Genomic DNA, 21,929 nt, shown 5'->3' with positions numbered 1-21,929 from the left:
CTATTAACAAACTACAGAAATGTAATTTATGTATAAAGTAGATGATGTGAAATTGATATCAACTGATATTTTCTTAGCTTTGGAATGTTTAATCTTTTTATCCATTGCAACTATCATGAAGAAGAAAGATTGGGTGGGAAAGTGAGGAAGAAGGTATAAGAATAAATAGAGTAAATCATGACTTGTTCATTATTAAATAGGGGGGAAGACACAATTATAGGTTGCTGTATTGTTTTTTTTTAAAGATGTAATAGGCAAAATTACAGAAAATGCTTAGACATTTGTAATTTATAAAGGCCTATGTCTGTATATAAAGGTAATGTTTTCTAAGGACTCAAGTTATTTCCACCAATGTTCAATATATTTCATAAATACATATTTGTGTTATGTATTTATAATACATAATTTAATATATGTAATAATATATGTAATATATAATATAGTATTCTGAGCAGAGACAGGTTACAAGTGGTGTGCCACAAGGGTCTGTTCTGGGTCCTATTCTTTTTAATATGTTTGTGAGTGACATAGGGGAAGGTTTGGTAGGGAAGGTTTGCCTATTTGCCGATGACTCTAAAGTGTGCAATAGAGTTGATATTCCTGGAGGCGTCTGTAATATGGTAAATGATTTAGCTTTACTAGATAAATGGACAAAGCAATGGAAACTGCAGTTTAATATTTCCAAATGTAAAATAATGCACTTGGGAAAAAGGAATCCTCAATCTGAGTATTGTATTGGCAGTTCTATGTTAGCAAAATCTTCAGAAGAAAAGGATTTAGGGGTAGTGATTTCTGACAGTCTCAAAATGGGTGAACAGTGCAGTCAGGCAGTAGGGAAAGCAAGTAGGATGCTTGGCTACAGGAATGGTGGAAGGTCTTAAGCATAAAACCTATCAGGAAAGACTTAATAAACTCAATCTGTATAGTCTGGAGGACAGAAGGAAAAGGGGGGACATGATCAAAACATTTAAATATGTTAAAGGGTTAAATAAGGTTCAGGAGGGAAGTGTTTTTAATAGGAAAGTGAACACTAGAACAACGGGACACAATCTGAAGTTAGTTGGGGGAAAGATCAAAAGCAACATGAGAAAATATTATTTTACTGAAAGAGTAATAATTCCTTGGAACAAACTTCCAGCAGACATTGTAGAAAAATCCACAGTAACTGAATTTAAACATGCCTGGGATAAAAATATATCCATCCTAAGATAAAATACAGAAAATAGTATAAGGGCAGACTAGATGGACCATGAGGTCTTTTTCTGCCATCAGACTTCTATGTTTCTATATATGCAATATACTATATATAATATATGTGTGTCTCTATCTGTATTTAAATATATATGCACATACATACATACATACATACATACATACATACATACATACATAATAAATATATACCAAACATTAAGATAATCATATCTGGCAGAGAAATGGAGTGCCCAATAAAAGGGAATATTTGTAGCTCTGGGTTGAAATTAGGGGTCCTTGGAGCTCTCAGAGTTTGGATGATTTAATGGAGGCAATTCTTTACCCAAAATAGATATCTCCATTAATGCTAGAGTTGATGAGCTAGCACTGATGATGTTATCTGATTCAGGCAATGAAATGCCTCCAAGAAAATAACCAAACTCAGATAGTACCAAGGACCCCTTCAATGGAATGAGCCATTAAAAAGACTCCTTTGTCAGAGAGAGCTGCAGAAGAGCTATACCCAAAGTCTGCCTATAAAAGTTCAGTCTAAGAGTAGGTGTATGAATTTGTGTATCATGATAGTGGCAAGCCGAAGATTGGGGTTCCTGTTTTAAAACGTCGCCGCCGGCATGGGCGGCTTGCCAGCACCCCCCAGACCCCCAACCCGGGTTTGGGGGGCTGCTAGGAAGCCGCCCATGCCGGCGGCGACGTTTTAAAACAGCCGCGCGGCTTTCCAATGAGTCCCGAAGACAAACGTCAAACTTCCGCGTTTGTCTTCAGGACTCATTGGAAAGCCGCGCGGCTGTTTTAAAACGTCGCCGGCGGCATGGGCGGCTTGCCAGCACCCCCCCGAACCCGGGTGGCCGGGCGAGCAGCGAGCGAACGGCGGGTGGCCGGGCGACGGGTGGGCAAGCGGCGAAGGGCGGGCGAGCGGGTGCTGGGGAGGGCTTCTCGCCCTCCCGCCAGCAAGAGGGGGAGCGAACGGCGTGGGCAGGCTGCGGACAAGCCGTTTGCTCGGGCCGCTTCCCAGCTGAGTACTCAGCTGGGAAGCGGCCCGAGCGAACGGCGTGGGGGGGAGAAGGGCGCGCGAGCCACGGGCGTGCGGGCAGGCAGGCTGCGGACAAGCCGTTTGCTCGGGCCGCTTCCCAGCTGAGTACTCATCTGGGAAGCGGCCCGAGCAAACGGCGTGGGCGGGAGAAGGGCGCGCGAGCCGCGGGCGCGCGGGCAGGCAGGCTGCGGACAAGCCGTTTGCTCGGGCCGCTTCCCAGCTGAGTACGCAGCTGGGAAGCGGCCCGAGCGAACGGCGTGGGCGGCTGGGAAGCGGCCCGAGCGAACGGTGTGGGCGGCTGGGAAGCGGCCCGAGCGAACGGCGTGGGCGGCTGGGAAGCGGCCCGAGCGAACGGCGTGGGCGGGAGAAGGGCGCGCGAGCTGCGGGCGCGCGGGTAGGCAGGCTGCGGACAAGCCGTTCGCTCGGGCCGCTTCCCAGCTGAGTACTCAGCTGGGAAGCGGCCCGAGCGAACGGCGTGGGTGGGAGAAGGGCGCGCGAGCCGCGGGCGCGCGGTCAGGCAGGCTGCGGACAAGCCATTTGCTCGGGCCGCTTCCCAGCTGAGTACTCAGCTGGGAAGCGGCCCGAGCGAACGGCGTGGGCGGCTGGGAAGCGGCCCGAGCGAACGCCGTGGGCGGGAGAAGGGCGCGCGAGCCGCGGGCGCACGGGCAGGCAGGCTGCGGACAAGCCGTTCGCTCGGGCCGCTTCCCAGCTGAGTACTCATCTGGGAAGCGGCCCGAGCGAACGGCGTGGGCGGGAGAAGGGCGCGCGAGCCGCGGGCGCGCGGGCAGGCAGGCTGCGGACAAGCCGTTTGCTCGGGCCGCTTCCCAGATGAGTACTCAGCTGGGAAGCGGCCCGAGCGAACGGCGTGGGCGGCTGGGAAGCGGCCCGAGCGAACGGCGTGGGCGGGAGAAGGGCGCGCGAGCCGCGGGCGCACGGGCAGGCAGGCTGCGGACAAGCCGTTCGCTCGGGCCGCTTCCCAGCTGAGTACTCATCTGGGAAGCGGCCCGAGCGAACGGCGTGGGCGGGAGAAGGGCGCGCGAGCCGCGGGCGCGCGGGCAGGCTGCGGACAAGCCGTTTGCTCGGGCCGCTTCCAAGCTGAGTACTCAGCTGGGAAGCGGCCCGAGCGAACGGCGTGGGTGGCTGGGAAGCGGCCCGAGCGAACGGCGTGGGCGGGAGAAGGGCGCGCGAGCCGCAGGCGCGCGGGCAGGCAGGCTGCGGACAAGCCATTCGCTCGGGCCGCTTCCCAGCTGAGTACTCAGCTGGGAAGCGGCCCGAGCGAAGCAGCAGCAGCGAGGAGTTTGCGTGGGCGGTGGGGAAACTCCTCGCTGATGCCCGCCAAGAGGGGGAAGACCTAGGGAAGCCGCCCAGCAGCTGATCTGCCCGGCGCCATCTACGCATGCGTGCCCATAGAAAAAAAGGGCGCGCATGCGCAGATGGTGTTTTTACTTCCGGGTTCAAAAATCGCAAATTAGCCGTTTCGCAATCATCGGGAGCGCAATACCCGGGGGATCACTGTACAGTGATAACTCGTCTTACGAACCCCTCATCATACGAACTTTTCGAGATATGAACCCAGATACTGAGAAAGTCATTCTTCGAGGAAGTTATTGACTTTCCCCCAAAAGAACATGAACAAAGGAAAAACAATTATTTTGAGGATGTTTAATTTTTTGGTCCTTATTATGGTCTAATAGAAGGAAATGCATGGAGAGTTAAACTGAATGGGGATGTGGAAAGTAGTTTTTATCTAGGCTTCCCTTTGTTCATTTGCAATTCAACACAGCCTTCAGTAAAGTAGAAGAACAATTATGGTACCAATAAAATTGGGACCAAATACATTTCAGAGAAATTCTTCTGAAAATAGCTTGGGGAACATCACTGAACTTGATATTTTACAGTACATGGCCTGCATAAGAAAAGCAGGACCTGTGTACTTTCACACTCTACAATTGTGGCCAAAATGGACTGCTGCTGCTTAATGTCTGACTTGTCTCAGTTTGAGTGTTCAGGAAAGAAAGACACTGAACTACATTTGTAACAAAATACAGTGATACCTCATCTTACAAACTTAATTGGTTCTGGGAGGAGGTTCGTAAGGTGAATAGTTCATAAGACGAATCAATGGAAAACCGATTAATGCATGCAAGCCCAAAATTCACCCCTTTTTCGAGCCAAAATGCCCGTTTTTGTGCTGGTGGGAGTCCCATGAGCCTCCCCTACATGGGAAACCCCACTTCCAGACTTCCATATTTTTGTGATGCTGCAGGGGAATCCCAGAAGGGGAATCCAAGCATTACAAAAATGAGTGCTTCGTTGGCAATGGAAGTCCTCGAAACCCCACCTCTGGACTTTGGTGTTTTTGTGATGCTGCGGTTTCGCTGAGGCTTCCCTCACTGGAAAACCCTACCTCCGGAGTTCTGTTGCCAATGAAGTGCCCATTTTTGCAATGCTTTGATTCCCCTGCTGGGATTCCCCTGCAGCATCGCAAAAACACGGAAGTCCGGAGATGGGTTTCCCATGGAGGGGAGCCACAGGGGAATCCCAGGAGTGCAAAAACGGACGCATCGCTTGCAATGGAAGTCTGGAGGCGGGGCATCCCAGCTGCGGTGCGGGTTCATAAAGTGAAAATAGTTCGTAAGAAGAGACAAAAAAAATCTTAAACCCCAGGTTCGTATCTCGAAAAGTTTGTATGATGAGGGGTTCATAAGACCCTGAACTCCATTTGTAGCGACAGATATGCTTTTACTGAAACCTAGCAGTTACAGCATAGCAAAGAGAGGTCTGAGGGTTTCCATCTTAGTCCTATTAATTTTCCCTTCACTCAAGTCCTCACCTCCACCACCCACCCACCCCCTCCCTCCTTGTGATGACCAATAAGTTTCAGATTAGGTATTTTGATAACAGTTCCCTAATGCATTTTGGCATTTCTTTGCATGGCTGTTCCACATTCCATCCCCAGGCTTGAGTTCTTGGATCTTTCTCTGGATGGCACATTTGGTTCCTGTCACACACCCCTCCCTATCCTCCCATTCCCCCTCACCAGACTTTATGGCAGGTTGACATCAATGCAAGGAGAAACAGGACTGAAATTGTTTCATGGCAGATCTGACAGTTGGGCTTTCATGGTTTATTTAAACGAGCCCTCCATGGATTTGGTCCCAGCATTTCTCTTTTATTCCAAGTCCACCAGAGATGCTAAAAAATATATTCTTCAGATTTATATTTCCCACATAAATCTAAAACTCTGATATGTCCATGTCTCATCAACACTCTACATTTTATTTTATTTTTATTTATTTCTTTATTTATTTTATTTATTGTTAGAGTTGGAAGGGACCATGTGGGTCATCAAGTCGAACCCCCCAACACTCAGCCAAATGGCAGACCAATTTCCTCTTAAAAATGTCCAGAGTATCGGAGTTCACAATGTCGGCTGGTAGGTAGGCATGCTGCATTGGCTATCCATTGGTCTCTGAATTAAATTCGAAGGGTTGGTTATGACCTATAAAGCCCTACATGGCTTAGGACCAGATTACTTACAGGACCACTGTCTGCCTCAAGTATCCCAAAGGTCAGTTAGTTTCCACAGAGTTGGCCTTTCCCAGGTCCCATCTGCCAGACAATGCCGCCTGGTGGGCCTACTGGAAGAGCCTTCTCTGTAGCAGCCCCGGCCCTTTGGAATCAACTCCTGCCGGGGATTCATACTGCCTCCACCCTCCTGGCCTTCTGCAAGGCCTTAAAAATAATCTCTGCCGGCTGGCCTGGGGCAGTTGAGTGTTATCTCCGGCCAATGTATATAGAATGAATGTGGATGACTACTTTTAAAGTATTGGGTTCTAGAATTGTTTTAAATTAGATTCCTTCCATATATTTTTTTGTATCCATTTACTCTGAGCCGCCCTGAGAAATATAGAAATAATAGAAATAAAAGAAATAGAAATAAATAAATTAAGTTGAAGGTCAGTTGATTTTAAATGTGATGTTTTCACCAAAATTTCATAATCTTGAGCAGTCATAATTTACAGCAACATTTTTTTTCTGTGTATTTATTTGAAAACTCTCTAAGTCCCAATATTGGAAAGCCAAGCATCCATGGTTGATTTGGTCTTTGCTAGGGTTACATATGAGAGTTTCTTTATATTCAAAACCCTTCATGCAGTAGGACAAAACATTGTTTGATCAATAAAATATAGCAGAACACTGGGTCCAAATACTGGGTCCAAACAGTTTAAATTAGTATAACATCTTGAGAGATTTTCCTATATATATATTGAACTTCCATGGGAGAAATTAATTTCTAAATTCATCCCCTACCAAGTTATTTCATATAAATTTGGGAATGATTGTTCAAACTTACTAGAATACAATTTATTGTCCTGTGCCACTATGCCCCATTAACACTCAATACTATCCAAAAAAAACCTATGGCTCAGGTCAAACTCCATCTTCTTTTCCAGCTGTTCAGTTTCATGTATGTCAAATACCTAACTTCCCCTTGATTCTCAAATCTATCTGCACTAGGGATTAACAACAAGAGAGACAAATTGTTTTTCTCATTCTGGAGTGTAAATAAAATATATTGCTGAGTGTATAGGAGGATTCTTTCCCTTTGCAATTATCATAAGAGTCATTCTTAATGTATCCCTCTGGATTTCTGTCCCACAAATTATTTCAGGATAAAACCTGCCTGGAAAACATGTTCCAATGTTCTCCACTAGGGGCAGGATCTGTGAAATTACTTTGACTTGTGTTGAAAAGAGTGTTTCCTGGATTGGTTGAGACTCAGCTGTCCTTACTTTTTGCTTTGTTCATGCATGTAATTCAGCTTCTGCATGAACCTTGGTTTATAATTTAGAAGGGATAAGAATGATCGGGCTGCCTCTCCTGCTGCTGCTCTTCTGCCTCTTTCCTCCAACTACTGCTAAGAGGAGGCAAACCGTTTGTGTGTTGAGGAATTTGTTCCAGCCTAAAGGAAGACACCACTATTACAGACTTGGTGATCTCATTATTGGTGGGAATTTACCTTTGAGGACTCTAATGCAATCAAGTGTGGCTAATTTTCAGGAGGAACCATTCGGGCTTCCTTATACTACTTTGTAAGTTTCACCTGGCAGGAAAAATGCATTAATTATTTGCTGTGTCAAGGATTTATTTATTCATTTATTTTATTAGATTTATAGACTGCTCTTCTTGTGGACCCAGAATTCAGGGCCTCCTTTCAGAAATCCCTGGTCCACTAATGCCCTAATGTACTTCTTGCCTTTAATCATACAGCAGGCTCAAATGCTAAATCATTTCAATATTCTATATCAGGATGATCACAGACCCCATAAAAAGTGAGGAACAACTAATCTGAAGTTGTGCTGGCTTTAAAAAAAAGTTGACAATGTTCATTGCGATAGAAAGTCATAGTAGAAAATTCATAGAAAAGCTTAATTGTTTTTCATTGTCTTGTATTGTAATAGGTGCTGCATTATGGTGACCAGTTCCGTTCATCACAATAGATGAAAAAAAATGAGACACTATAAAGTATGCAGATAAGAGCGGTTAGTACAGGGTACATGATTGTTAGGGATTGCCATTGTAAACTGCATATTGTAAACTGTACCAGACTTGTACTTAAAGGGTTAATGTGCATTCAAAGAGTTAACTTGTACTTAAAGAGTTAATATTCAAGGCTATTTCATCACTTCCTCATTGAAGCTATAAAAGCTCATTATTTTGCTTCGTCATTTCCTTTACTTTACTTTTGCCTGAGAGAAAGGGGGAGTTGTGTCTAAGCTTCATGCTTGTATAAGCTTTGTGCTTTTATCTATATTGTATTTTAGCTTCGTGCTTATTATCTATTGTATTTTGTGTTGTGCTAATCTTGTAATTGCTCAGTGCATATTATTCTATATTTGCTTCGTGTTTATTCTGGATTGTTTATATATTGTTTATATGTAAATAATACTTATTTAACTAAGTCTGTGTCTTGGCTTTATCACACAGCCACGCCCTGTTAACATTCTCTGCTCGGTATTGTCGAAGGTTTCATAGCCTAACCGAGACAAGCCAACAAGAGCAATAAAAATGATTAAGTGGCTGGAGCCCAAAACATACAAGGAATTGGGTTATGTTTCATCTAGCAAAAAGAAGGAGGGTGGTTAGGATTTGGGGCTTCTACAAAGACAAAGGGGTCAAACTATTTTCCAGAGGGCCAAGGTAAGAAACAATCTTTGGAACCTAACAAAGAGAAAAGCAACATAAAACTAAGGAAATCATTTTGTAATGGTGAGAGCAATTAACCAGTGGTAGAGCTTGCATTTTTCTTGTGTCACTAAGACATACAATTTTAATAAAATATGGGATTTGCTATTTAAAAACAACATCAAAAATATGGCTAGGACACATAGTTTTTCCTCTGTAATGTTCCCAATGGTTTCCTTACTACAGACCCACAGTCAAGAAGTACCAGCACTTCCTGGCTTTAGTGTTTGCTGTCACAGAGATCAACAAAGATTTGGTTCTCCTCCCCAACGTCACACTGGGCTTTCAGATTTGTAACAATGATCAGAGGAAAAGGAGGATATCTTTAATCAGCCTCTCCTTGCTCTCTACATGGGGCCAAATGGTTCCGGGTTATAAATGTGACAGGCAGGACCCCCTGCTCTCTGTCATTGGAGGTGACCACCCCACATCCTCAAGGCAGATGGCCTCCACCTTCAGCATCTACAAGGTCCCACAGGTAAGGGGGGTCCATTGGATAAGGGATGGTGTAGACAAAAAACAGAAACACAGACAGTCAAGGATGAAAATGATGTTGTTAAAGGGGATATCCTAGAGTTGAATTCATTTTTATTTTTTATGTGTCAGGATATATAACCCCAACAGACTGATAATGAAATGATTCTGAAAGGCTGTCCTTGCCAAGAAGAATAATTTTCTGACTTTCATAAATGTTTAGCCAGCATTTCAGTGCAATTTATTACTTCTATCAGGTTATCTATTTCTTATTTTCTGACATATCAAAACCAGACAAAATATGTCACTAGCAGCTCTTCCTAGGAAGAGAAGAAACTTCAGCTTGTTAATTGAACTAGGTCTGCCTGAATGGTAAGTTTAAAAAACAAACAAACAGGTAAAGTTAGCACAAAACTTTATTTTGTCTTTGAAAGAGGAATCTCCCTTTCTCCAGCTCGGTGTTGGCTTTGAGATTCCTCAGGAATACAGACCACTTTATCCCTCCTTCTTCCGGATTAATCCCAGTGACTCTCCTCAATGTGTGGGTTTAGTTCAGTTGCTCCTATATTTCCAGTGGAACTGGGTTGGGCTTGGGACCTCCAAAGATGACAGTGGAGGACATTTCATTTCAACTCTGATGCCAATGCTGAAGGAGAAGGAGATCTGCCTCGCCTTTATCGAAAGTTTGAATGCTAAAGAAGGAATAATTGCATTTACGAAATTCCTTTTGGAAATTGTACTGAAAGCTAAAGTCATTATTGTGTTTGGAGAATCCACTGATACTGTAATGTTTTTGTCATATCTGAAACTTTCTGTAATATATTTGAAGTTACCACTTCAAAATGTTTGGATCCTAACTTCTCATTGGAAATTTACTATGCAGGGAAACATTGTTGAAAGTGTAAAGTCTTTGCATGGGGCTTTGCAGTTTAGGGAAAACACTGGGGATATTTCAGAATTCAGGCATTTCCTCCTGTCTTTACACCATTTAATCAAAGAAGGGGACAGCATTCTCCTGTATGGGTGGGAAACACTCTTTGACTGCCACATCCCCAAACCAGGCAAAGTCCTTCCAAAAGGAGAAGAAAAATGTACAGGAAAAGAGAATTTACAAGATATTCCAGATTTTATTTTTGAAATAAGCATGACAGGTGAAAGTTACAATATCTATAATGCCATTTATGCAGTGGCACACGCATTGCATGCAATTTATGGATCAGGAGCACAACCAGCTATGCTGAAGCTTGGAAAAAGGATCTCAAATGTGGAGCCATGGCAGGTAATCTCTGCAACATTTTATCCAGTCCACAGATCAATAGAGAAGAAGCTTCTCATATGCATTTCTTGAAATTATTTCAAGGGATATTTCTTTATTTATTAGATTTGTATGCCGCCCATACAAACAACAGCAATAAAAAACAGTATAACAATGGAACAAATCTAATAATAATATATATAAAAACCCCAACAATTAAAAACCATACAGCACATTCACACCAAACGTGCAATATAATAAGCCTGGGGGAGATGTCTTAGTTTATTTATTTATTTATTTATTTATTTATTTATTCAATTTTTATGCCGCCCTTCTCCTTAGACTCAGGGTGGCTCACAACATGTTAGCAATAGCACTTTTTAACAGAGCCAGTATATTGCTTAAGGAACTTGCGAAAGACAAGGAGGGTGGGAGCAGTTCTAATATCTGGGGGAAGTGGATTCCAGAAGCCGGGGCTGCCACAGAGAAGGCTCTTCCCCTGGGGCCCGCCAAATGACATTGTTTAGTCAATGGGACCCAGAGAAGGCCAACTCTGTGGGACCTTATTGGTCGCTGGGATTCGTGCGGTAGCAGGCGGTTCCGGAGATATGTACAAAACATTCAATAAGATTAACCATTGTTATTTATATAAATTATGTAAGAAGTTTTAAATATGAGAGACACATTTTGTGAGACTATAAAGGAAACATATAGTGAGAATGCAGCATATATAAGAGTGAATGGACAAAGAAGACATAGTTTTAAAATTCAAAATGGGACTAAGCAGGGCTGCCCACTATCTCCAACGTTATTTGTAATGCTAATAGAGATGCTAGCCAACATAATAAGACAGGATAATAATTGGGAAGGATATAATATAGGAAAGTTAGAAATAAAATTCTATGTCTGCTTTTCAGCTAACTGCTCCAATTTATGAAGAGCTCTTTTCTTTCAGATTCTTGCCAATTTGAAAAATGTCCACTTCAACAACAGTGCTGGAGATGAAATTTCCTTCTCACAAAGTGTACAGAGAACTGCTCGTTATGATATCATCAACTGGGTTTTCCACCCCAATAAGTCTTTTGTGTCTATGAAAGTTGGGCAAAGGGATCCCAGGGCTGCCCAAGGCCAGGATTTCACCATTAACTCTGATGCCATCATCTGGGCCTCAAAGGTGAGCTGGAAGGAAATGTTGTAAATTCAGGAAAAGCATCACTTTCTCCTGAGGATGCTGAACACCCTTCTAAGGCAAAGGTCCTCAAACATGGCAACATTAAGACTTGTGGACTTCAAACACGCAGATTTCTACAACACCTATTCTAAGGTGAAAATAGATGCTGAGAATAGTTTTGGAATTGGGTGAATTACTTGCATTTGAGTTTAACAAATTTAGGTCTATTTTGTGAAACCTTTAACAATGTGTGGGAATGAGAAGAAGGATGAAAGGATGAAGGATGAAGATCATCCAAGGGCATGGGGTGAGGTATCATCAATACGCCGATGATACCCAGTTATACATCTCCACCCCACGTCCAGCCAACGAAGCAGTGGAAGTGATGTGCCGGTGCCTGGAGGATGTTAGGGCCTGGATGAGTGTCAACAAACTCAAACTCAACCCAGACAAGACGGAGTGGCTGTGGGTCTTACCTCCCAAGGGCAATTCCATCTGTCCGTCCATTATCCTGGGGGGAGAACCACTGACCCCCTCAGAGAAGGTTCGCAACTTCGGCGTCCTCCTCGATCCACCGCTCACATTAGAGAAACATCTTTCAGCTGTGGCTAGGGGGGCGTTCGCCCAGGTTCGCCTTGTGCACCAGTTGCGACCCTAGTTGGACCGGGAGTCACTACTCACCATCACTCATGCCCTCATCACCTCGAGGTCGACTATTGTAACGCTCTCTACATGGGGCTACCTTTGAAAAATGTTCAGAAACTTCAGATCGTGCAGAATGCAGTTGCGAGAGCAATCATGGGCTTTCCCAAATATGCCCATGTTACACCAACACTTCGCAGTCTGCATTGGTTGCCGATCAGTTTCCAGTCACAATTCAATGTGTTGGTTATGAACTATAAAGCCCTTCATGGCACTGGACCAGATTATCTCAGTGACCGCCTTCTGCTGCATGAATCCCAGCGACCAGTTAGGTCCCACAGAGTGGATCTTCTCCGGGTCCCGTCAACTAAACAATGTTGCTTGGCGGGACCCAGGGGAAGAGCCTTCTCTGTGGTGGCCCCGGCCTCTGCAACCAACTCCCCCCAGAGATTAGAATTCCCCCCACCCTCCTTGCCTTTTGTAAGCTACTTAAAACCCACCTCTGCCATCAGGCATGGGGGAATTGAGATACTCTTTCCCCCTAGGCCTTTACAATTCTATGCATGGTATGTATGTATGTATGTATGTATGTATGTATGTATGTATGTATGTATGTGTGTGTGTATGTATGTATGTTTGGTTTTTATATTAATGGGTTTTTAATCGTTTTTAGTATCAGATTATTATTGTACACTGTTTTATTGTTGCTGTTAGCCACCCCGAGTCTCCAGAGAGGGGCGGCATACAAATCCAATGAATAAATAAATAAATAAATGAAACCAGGATGCTATTAGATCAGGCAGAGATTTCAATGGACCATACCTTTTCATTTGGATCTTCATCATTCTTTGTTTTAGCAAAGTTGTAACTCAATGTAGCAATGTAACTCAATGTAGTTCCTTTTTATTCTGAGGTTCAAGATTCGAATGTTAGCATCCATTGGTGAATCACTTGCCTGATTCTCTCAGGAGCTTTTCATGGTTCCTGTTAGAACTTTGTGAACTATTTGTAATGATAACATTCTCAACAGGAAAAGAGGAATATGGAAATGAATATATGAAGGATCTTCATTGCACAGGCCACCTCTAACACTTCTCTTTTCTCTGTTTGGAAGGCGCCTTTTGCCAGGTGTGGCAAGAAGAGGTGCCACGCAGGAGAGAGGAGACAAGTTCCAGAGGGCCAGCCCATTTGCTGCTACGAATGTGCCCCTTGTCCAGAAGGAACCATCTCAAATCAGACAGGTAGAGCACTTGTCATTACGCAGATCTTCCAGGATCTAGGACAGGGGTTGGCAACCTCAAAAAGTCAAAAGATCCATTTGGACCCATTTCCCAGAAAAAACAAAACACTCAGAATCACAAAACCTGGGTGGGCATGGCCAACTTGATGTCACTCCCACCAAGTTACACCCCCTTGCCCCAGCTATGTCTCACGAGGTTTTGTGGGTTTGTTTTCAATGAGAAAAAGTTATCTCTCTCTCTTTCCATTTCTTTTTCTCCCTCTCATCTTTCTTTCCCTCTTCCCATCTCTCTCTCTATTTCTCTCTCTCCCTTCCTCCCTCATCTCTCTCTTTCTCCATCTCCCCCTCCCCTTCTCTTTGTATATTCTAAGGAACAATCGCCATCCCTGGCTTCTCTTTGGGTGACTCTCTATCCCCTTTTGCGACTCCCTGGCTGGTTGTGGCATGCACGGGGACTCACAAAGAGGGAGGGTGGCTGCTTATTTAAGGAGGGTATTTGGACATAGCTTCTCTCCTGCCCTAAGGATCCAGCCATTGCCTTGCCATGTCCCATTCTGTCCTGTCTCCTTCCAGCTCTTTGGCTGAGCGGGGAGGCTGTTACCACTAGGAAGTAAATACTGCCTTTCGCAGAAATGTAGCATAAAGGCAGCTTCAGGGCCATTTCTCTGTTGCCCTAAGGATTTGGCCATTGCCTTGCCATGCCCCACCACTCCACATGGGAGAAGAAGGCGGGGGACAAGGGTCACCAGAGCAAAGGCAACTTTTTCTTCCTGCTGCTTTGGGTTGGGGCTTACACTCATTCTGTTCATCTGAAGAGCTGCAGTGTGGGGGGAGAGGCAATCTCCAGATCCTTAGAGCAGGAGAGAAGTCACATCCTCAAGCAAGCGGCAGCCGACTGCCTGCCCTCCACAGGCAACTTTGCTGCACGTGGTGCTCACTTGAGGGTCACCCCATGGATGTGCAGAATCTTGGCCCCACCACTGCCAGCCAGGGAGTCACAAAGGGGAGAGGAGGGTCACCAAAGTGAAGCCTTTCCCGGGGATGACAATGTTCGTCATCCAGTGCCAGAGAATTAATCATGACCACTTCTCCATTCACACTGTTGCCATTACGTTCTCAGGCCAGGTGAGGGAGGAGAGAGTGAGGCCAGCCAGTGATGGGACAGGGAGAAACCACAGAGGGCCCAAAAGAGGAGCAAGTGGCTCTGAAGCTACGGGTTGTTGACCCCTGGTCAAGAAAGTAATTGAATAAATCATTAATTTTGTCCTTTTTGTTGGGAATACCCAATATCAGATTATTTATACTTTATAAACTGTCAATTTATGGATCTGTGCTGATCTGCCCAACAAAACATTTTTCTGCTCCTCAATAATTTAAGTCTTCAGAGGGGGGCGGCACACTAAGTAAGTAAGTAAGTAAGTAAGTAAGTAAGTAAGTAAGTAAGTAAGTAAGTAAGTAAGTAAGTAAGTAAGTAAGTAAGTAAATAAATAAATAAACAAACAAATAAACAAATAAACAAATAAACAAACAAACAAACAAACAACTATCCTTACCTATTGTTACAACAGAAAAACCCTCTGTCAGATCTCTGAAAGAGTGACATATGAGAGTCAAGCTTTAGCTCATTTATTTAACCCTGCTATTCTGGTCGGGTCGTATGTTACCTGAAACAAAGTTTGAGACCGTGTAAAAAAATTTCTTTGCATATCTGAAATATTATGACATTGAGTCATTTGAGGGGTTCTTTCTATGAATATTTCTTTTTGGTTGCTTGGTTTTTACTAGGTGAAAAAACTTACACTTGTTCTGTTCCCAGGTCTTTTTGACCCAGACTAAAAAGGTGGACTTTAGCTACTTTTTTTAAAAAAAAACTTTTTGCATTGGTTTACTAATTTGAAGTTTCCTGATCACAACCAAATGAAAAATGACATGAAAAAAATATTGTTTGTTTGTTTGTTTATTTTGCTCAGAAAGGCCCCCTCCACCAGAGATAATCCATCAACGTGACCAAAGCTGTTTCCGTGCTGTAGCTGGTCCTGAAACTTGACTGCTGAGGGCCTAGATAATTGGCTTACTCCAAAGACCGCTGGAGGTGGAGCACCACCACCTTCTCAAAAACCTTCCCCATAAAGGGAAGATTGGAGACTGGATGATAGCAGTTGAGAATGGCTGGATCCAGGGAAGGCTTCTTGAGGAGGGGGTGCACAAGTGCCTCCTTTTAAGGAGCCAGAAAGGACTCCCTCCCCAAGGAAGCATTGACAATCTCCTGGACCCAGCTCCATGTCACCTCCCTGTTGGCAGAAACCAGCCAGGAGGGACACGGATCCAGCAAACAGGTGGTGGAACTCACAGCTCCAATGGTCTTGTCCACTTCATCAGGTGTCACCATATCAAACTCTTCCCAGACAGATGGACAAGGACGGGACCCAGTCACCTCAATGAGTCAGTCGACTCTGTTATCCAATGCGAGTTGAGGTATGCCCGGATCCGAGCAACTTTATCAGAGAAAAATGAGTTAAAATCCTTGGCACTACTCTGCAAGGGCTCCCCAACTCCCCCCTGGTTAAGAAGGGAGTGGGTCACCATAAACACAGCAGCCGGGTGAGATTCTGCTGATGCAATCAAGGTGGAATGATAGGCACATCTTGCCGCCTTGAGTGCCACTTTGTAAGTCTTAATATGAGCTCTTACATGTGTTCGGTCGGATTCAGGCTTACTTTTCCTCCATCGCTTCTCTAGACATTTCTTCTGGCATTTCAACTCCTGGAGCTCCTCGGTAAACCAAGGGGCTCTCTGGGGTCCAGTGCCACAGAGAGCTCACAACGGCGCAATCCAGTCAACAGCCTCCGTCGCAGCCTTATTGCAGGCCATGGCAACAGACTCTGCCAAACTGTGGATGAGTGCATTTGGTATAACCCCAAGCACCCTTTGAAAGCCCTCTGGATCCATCAGACGTCTGGGGCGGAACCACCTAGCTGGTTTCGCCTCCCTGCGGGGGAGGATTGGAGCCAGGAATTCAAGCCGCAGTAGAAAATGATCTGACCATGACAAAGGCAACACTTCTAAGCCCTTAGTCTCAGACCATTACTCAATTGCTCAGAGAGGAATACCATGTCGGATGCATGTCCTCCCTCGTGAGTCGGACCCTGTACTATTTGAATCAGATCCATGGCTATCATGGTGGCTATGAACTCCTGCACTAGCGCAAAGGTTTCACTGAGTGATGGTAGGTTAAAGTCCCCCAAGACAATACGCCTGGGGAACCCCACCGCCAGCCCGGATACCTCCTCAAGCAGCACAGGCAGGGCTGTTGACACGCAGCTGGGAGGCAGGTACATGAGCAACAAGCCCACCTGAACCCCTAAGTCCAACTTCACCAGGAGAGACTCACAACCTGCAACCTCTGGAGCAACAAGTCTATGCAGTCAAAGGCTCACCCTGGCTATAATAGCCACTCCTCCCCTCCCCTCCTCCTTGAGGCTGATGCCATACCTGAAACCTGGCTGCACAAATTTCAGAGAGAGGAACTCCTTCCTCCGGGCCCAGCCCCTGGGTTGAGCTCACGGAGCTGGAACAAGGGATTGCTATTAAGCAGTGATCTCTCCTTCCCCTGGAACAACTAACTACGTGGCTCCCGCCCTATCTGCCTCTCCCCAGCAGCACTGGGATATTCTGACCCTCTACCACCCCAGAGATCGGTGCCCACCTAATAAATAATAATAGTAATAATAGTAATAATAGTAATTATTATTATAATTATTATAATTATAATTATTATAATTATAATTATAATTATTATAATTATTATAATTATAATAATAATAATAATAATAATAATTATTATTATTATTACTATTATTACTATTATTATTTATTAGGTGGGCACCGATCTCTGGGGTGGCAGAGGGTCAGAATATTTATTATTATTATTATTATTATTATTATTATTATTATTATTATTATTATTATTAGATTTGTATGCAACCCCTCTCTGAAGACTCGGGGCACCTCACAACAGCAATAAAAAGGCAATAGAACAACAGAACAATTCTAATAATAAAAAAGATATATAAAACCCCAACAATTACAAAACCATACAGCACATACATACCAAATATAAAATATAAAAGCCTGGGGGAGATGTCTTAGTTCCCCCATGCCTGGCGATAAAGGTGGGTCTTGAGTAATTTGTGAAAGACAAGGAGGGTGGGGGCCATTCTAATCTCTGGGAGGAGTTGATTCCAGAGCGCCGGGGCCGGCACAGAGAAGGCTCTTCCCCTGGGGCCCGCCAAGCAACATTGTTTGGTCGACGGGACCTGGAGAAGGCCAACTCTGTGGAACCTTCTCGGCCGTTGGGATTCGTGCGGTAGAAGGCGGTTCCAGTGGTATTCTGGTCCAATGCCATGTAGGGCTTTAAAGGTCATGACGAACACTTTGAATTGTGACCAGAAACTGATCAGCAGCCAGTGCAGGCCACGGAGTGTTGTAAAAACGTGGGCGAATCTGGGAAGCCCCATGATAGCTCTCGCGGCCGCATTCTGCACGATCTGAAGTTTCCGAACACTTTTCAAAGTTAGCCCCATGTAGAGAGCATTGCAGTTATCGAACCTCGAGGTGATAAGGGCATGAGCGACTTTGAGCAATGACTCCCTGTCCAGGTAGGGCCACAACTGGTGCACCAGGCAAACCTGGGCAAACGCCCTCCTCGCCACAGCTGAAAGATGGTATTCCAATGTTAGCTGTGGATCGAGGAGGACGCCCAAGTTGTGAACCCTCTCTGAGGGGGTCAATAATCCCCCCCCAGGGTAATGGATGGACAGATGGAATTGTCCTTGGGAGGCAAAACCCATAGCCACTCTGTCTTCTCTGGATTGAGTTTGAGCTTGTTGACACACATCCAGACCCCAACAGCCTCCAGGCACCGGCACATCACTTTCACTGCTTCATTGACTAGACATGGGGTGGAGATGTATAACTGGGTATCATCAGCATATTAATGATACCTCAACCCATGCCCATGGATGATCTCAACCAGCGGTTTCATGTAGATATTAAATAGCAGGGGAGTGAGGACTGACCCCTGAGGCACCCACAAGGGAGAGACCTAGAGGTCAACCTCTGACTCCCCACTAACACCAATTGCAACCAACCAGAGAGGTAGGAGGAGAACCACTGAATAACAGTGCCTTCCACTCCCAACCCCTTCAGAAGGATACCATGGTCGATTGTATTGAAAGCCACTGAGAGGTCAAGAAGCACCAGGACAGAGGACAAGCCCATGTCCCGGGCCCACCAGAGATCATCCATGAATGCGACCAAAGCAGTTTCTGTTCTGTAGCCGGGCCTAAAACCAGACAGCTGAGGGCCTAGATAATCGGCTTGTTCCAAGGACCGCTGGAGTTGGAGCACCACCACTTTCTCAACAACCTTCTCCATAAAGGGAAGGTTGGAGACTGGAAGGTAGTTATTAAGCACGGCTGGATCCAGGGAAGGCTTCTTGAGGAGGGGGCACACAAGTGCCTCCTTATAAGGAGCTGAAATGGACCCCCTCCCCAAGGAGGTGTTGACAATCTCCTGCACCCAGCTCCGTGTCACCTCTCAGCTGGCCAAAACCAACCAAGAGGGACACGGATCCAGTAAACAAGTGGCGGAACTCACAGCTCCAATGACCTTGTCCATTTCATCAGGTGACACCAAGTCAAACTCCTCCCAGACAGATGGACAAAGACATTTAGCCCCAGTCACCTTGACTGACTCGTTGTCAGCCGTTACTGTTATACAATTGGAGTTGAGGTCCGCCCGGATCCAAGCAACTTTATCAGTGAAAAACGAGTTAAATTCCTCGGCATTGAAAAACGAGTTAAATTCCTCGGCACTGTTAAATTCCTTGGCACCTCGGCATTATGTTCATTTATATATTTATTACCTGCAAGTTCCAAATTTTTTGAATAGCTTTTGCATTGCTTTACTAATTTGAACATTCCTGATCATAAACAAATGAAAAATGAAAAAAAATATTGTTTAGTTTATTTGTTAATTGGATTTGTATGCTGCCCCTCTCCAAGGACTAGTTGTTTATTTTGCTCAGAAAAGCCCGCCCCCTGCTGTGTGCAATTATGTTTGCTTTATATACAGACCAGGCTACAAGTTCCAACTTATATCCTTGTTTTTTGGTAAAATGGATTTCTTGCATAAAATTAGTTGTCAGGGTATCATTTACTTAATATTCTGTGTACTTCATCCAGTGGTGGGCTGCTGGTGTCAACCCCTTACCCCCAACACTTCTCCCTTAGACTCTCCACGATTGATCTCTCCAGGTTCCTAAGAGGCCAGTAAGGGGCGTACATAAGTGCACGGGTGTGCCTTTCATCCCCTGTCCAATTGTCTCTCCTTTATTTCACCTATTTTATATATTCTCTTCCTTTCATATATCCTCTCCTCTAAGTTTACTCTCACCCTCTTTTATATTATCACATGTCTATTTTTCTTCCTATGTATCTGTGTTTTGGATGAATGAATGAATGAATGAATGAATAAATAAATAAATAAATACATAAATAAACAAGTATGCAGTACCAGTAGCATACCTTGCAGCCTAATCTATACATAAATGAACAAAATTGCACGCAGACGAGGGAGGGGGACATTTCTGAGCAAAATAAACAAATAAAATTATTTTTTTAATTTCATTTTTCATTTGATTGTGATCAGGAATGTGCAAATTAGTAAACCAATGCAAAAAAGTTTTCAAAAAAAAAATTAGGTAGCTAAAATCAACCTTTTTTAATATGGGTCAAATTGACCCTGGATCAGAAAAAGTGTATACTCTTTGTAAACAGAACAACAGGGTTAGGTTGTCCTTCTGTCAGCACTTAACATCTTCCTAACACTAACCCGGTGAAGGATGAACCAGGAAATTCAGGGAGTTCAAATCAACATAAAGGACTATTTTAATATTAAGTACTATTCAAGAATCTGAAGTACTAATGATCGAAGTGAGTTGGCAGTAGATAAAAGTCAATGGAATTTGTATATTTCTTGTATTTAGTTTATGGGTTGGCCAGAACGAAAATGGGGCAGTCATGTCAATCTTTGGAAAGGGATAATGACAGATGACACTGAAATCCTTACACAAAAATTATTCATTTCAGATGCAGCCCAGTGTGACCCCTGTCCACAAGACAAGTATCCCAACAAGGAGAAGGACCAATGCATTGCCAAGAAGATCCACTTCCTCAGCTATCAAGAGACCCTCGGATACACTTTGGCTTCTCTAGCTCTTTTCCTTTATCTGATCACATCTGCAGTACTGGTGGTTTTCCGTAAACATCATGAAACACCAATAGTCAAGGCCAACAACCGAGATCTCACCTATATCCTCCTGGTCTCCCTCCTGCTCTGCTTCCTCTGTTCCTTCCTCTTCATTGGTCAACCCAGGAAGCTCACGTGTCTATTCCAACAAACTGCCTTTGCCATTTTCTTTTCTCTTGCGGTTTCCTCTGTGCTGGCAAAAACAGTCATGGTGGTTCTGGCCTTCATGGCTACCAAACCAGGAAACAGGGCAAGGAAATTCTTAGGAAAACCACTGACCAACTCCATTATCTTAGCCTGTCCCCTGGTCCAGGCAGTTCTTTGTGCCATCTGGCTGATAACCTGTCCCCCATTTCCCAACTTGGACTTCCACTCCTTGGAAGGAGAGACCATCTTGGAATGTCAGGAAGGCTCAGTTTCAATGTTTTACACAGTCCTAGCCTACCTGGCTTTTCTGGCTTTTGTGAGTTTCATTATAGCCTTTCTGGCTAGGAAATTGCCTGATAGCTTTAACGAAGCCAAATTCATTACTTTTAGCATGCTGGTCTTTTGCAGTGTTTGGATCACATTCCTCCCCACCTACTTGAGCACTAAAGGGAAGTCCATGGTGGCCGTAGAGATTTTCTCCATCTTGGCCTCTGGGGCTGGTCTCTTGGTTTGCATATTTTTCCCCAAATGCTACATTATCCTACTGAGGCCCCAATTGAATTGCCGAGATAATATAATGGGGCACAAAAAACTTTGATTTATGTCTCAAATTTCTGTGCATCTCCTGCTTGAGAAGGCGGTTGGACTAGATGGCCTCCAAGTTCCCATCCATCTCTTTGATTCTGTTTCAGTTTCCTGCTTTAACAGGGGTTCATAGTAGATGGCCTCTGACATCCCCTCCAACTCTATCACTCTGTATCTGTCTGATGCTTGAGCAGGGGGTCAGACTAGATGGCCCCTGAGGTCCCCTTCAACTCTATGATTCTGTATCAGTCTTTCAGTGTATCAGTGTTTGGGGAGCGGTTCAGACTATAACTGGTGTGTATGTGAGTGAGTGAAAGAGCTTCCAAAGCCCCCTCCTCACCCCACCTCTAGGGACCATTAAGATGAATGAAGGAGGGAATTAAAAGAGGGATCATCTAAATGCCTGGACCATGTCTAGACCTCTCTCTCTGGGAATGGGGCAGGATCATTAGATCTCCTCCACTTTCTCCCCCAAAGCCCCCGCCCCACCCAACTTCTGGGGACCCTCAAGATGAACTGGTGTGTGTGTGGGTGAGTTTCTCCATGTTGAAAGAGGCTCATCTAGATGCCCCAGAGGGTCTCCGGATCTCTCTTGGAATCGGACCTCCTC

General features: G+C 44.6%; 1 protein-coding gene across 1 annotated transcript; it reads left to right on the top strand.

Moving 5' to 3' along the window:
- Positions 1–115: 115 nt before the first annotated feature.
- Positions 116–21,332, top strand: LOC139154873 (vomeronasal type-2 receptor 116-like). The gene is made up of 5 exons (XM_070730244.1): positions 116–141; positions 8,681–8,972; positions 11,179–11,397; positions 13,151–13,277; positions 20,428–21,332. The coding sequence occupies exons 1-5, from the start codon at positions 116–118 to the stop codon at positions 21,330–21,332; spliced, it is 1,569 nt and encodes a 522-aa protein (XP_070586345.1).
- The last annotated feature ends 597 nt before the right edge of the window (positions 21,333–21,929 follow it).

Source organism: Erythrolamprus reginae, chromosome 1 (assembly GCF_031021105.1).
Source record: "Erythrolamprus reginae isolate rEryReg1 chromosome 1, rEryReg1.hap1, whole genome shotgun sequence".
NCBI lineage: Eukaryota > Metazoa > Chordata > Lepidosauria > Squamata > Dipsadidae > Erythrolamprus > Erythrolamprus reginae.
This window is presented reverse-complemented; position numbering and strand designations above follow the sequence as displayed.

Coding starts and splice junctions, on each gene's coding strand:
- LOC139154873 (XM_070730244.1), top strand. CDS start 116: ATGAAGAAGAAAGATTGGGTGGGAAA. Junction 142..8,680: donor AAGAAAGATTGGGTGGGAAA/GTGAGGAAGAAG, acceptor TCCTTACTACAG/ACCCACAGTCAAGAAGTACC. Junction 8,973..11,178: donor GCATCTACAAGGTCCCACAG/GTAAGGGGGGTC, acceptor CTTTTCTTTCAG/ATTCTTGCCAATTTGAAAAA.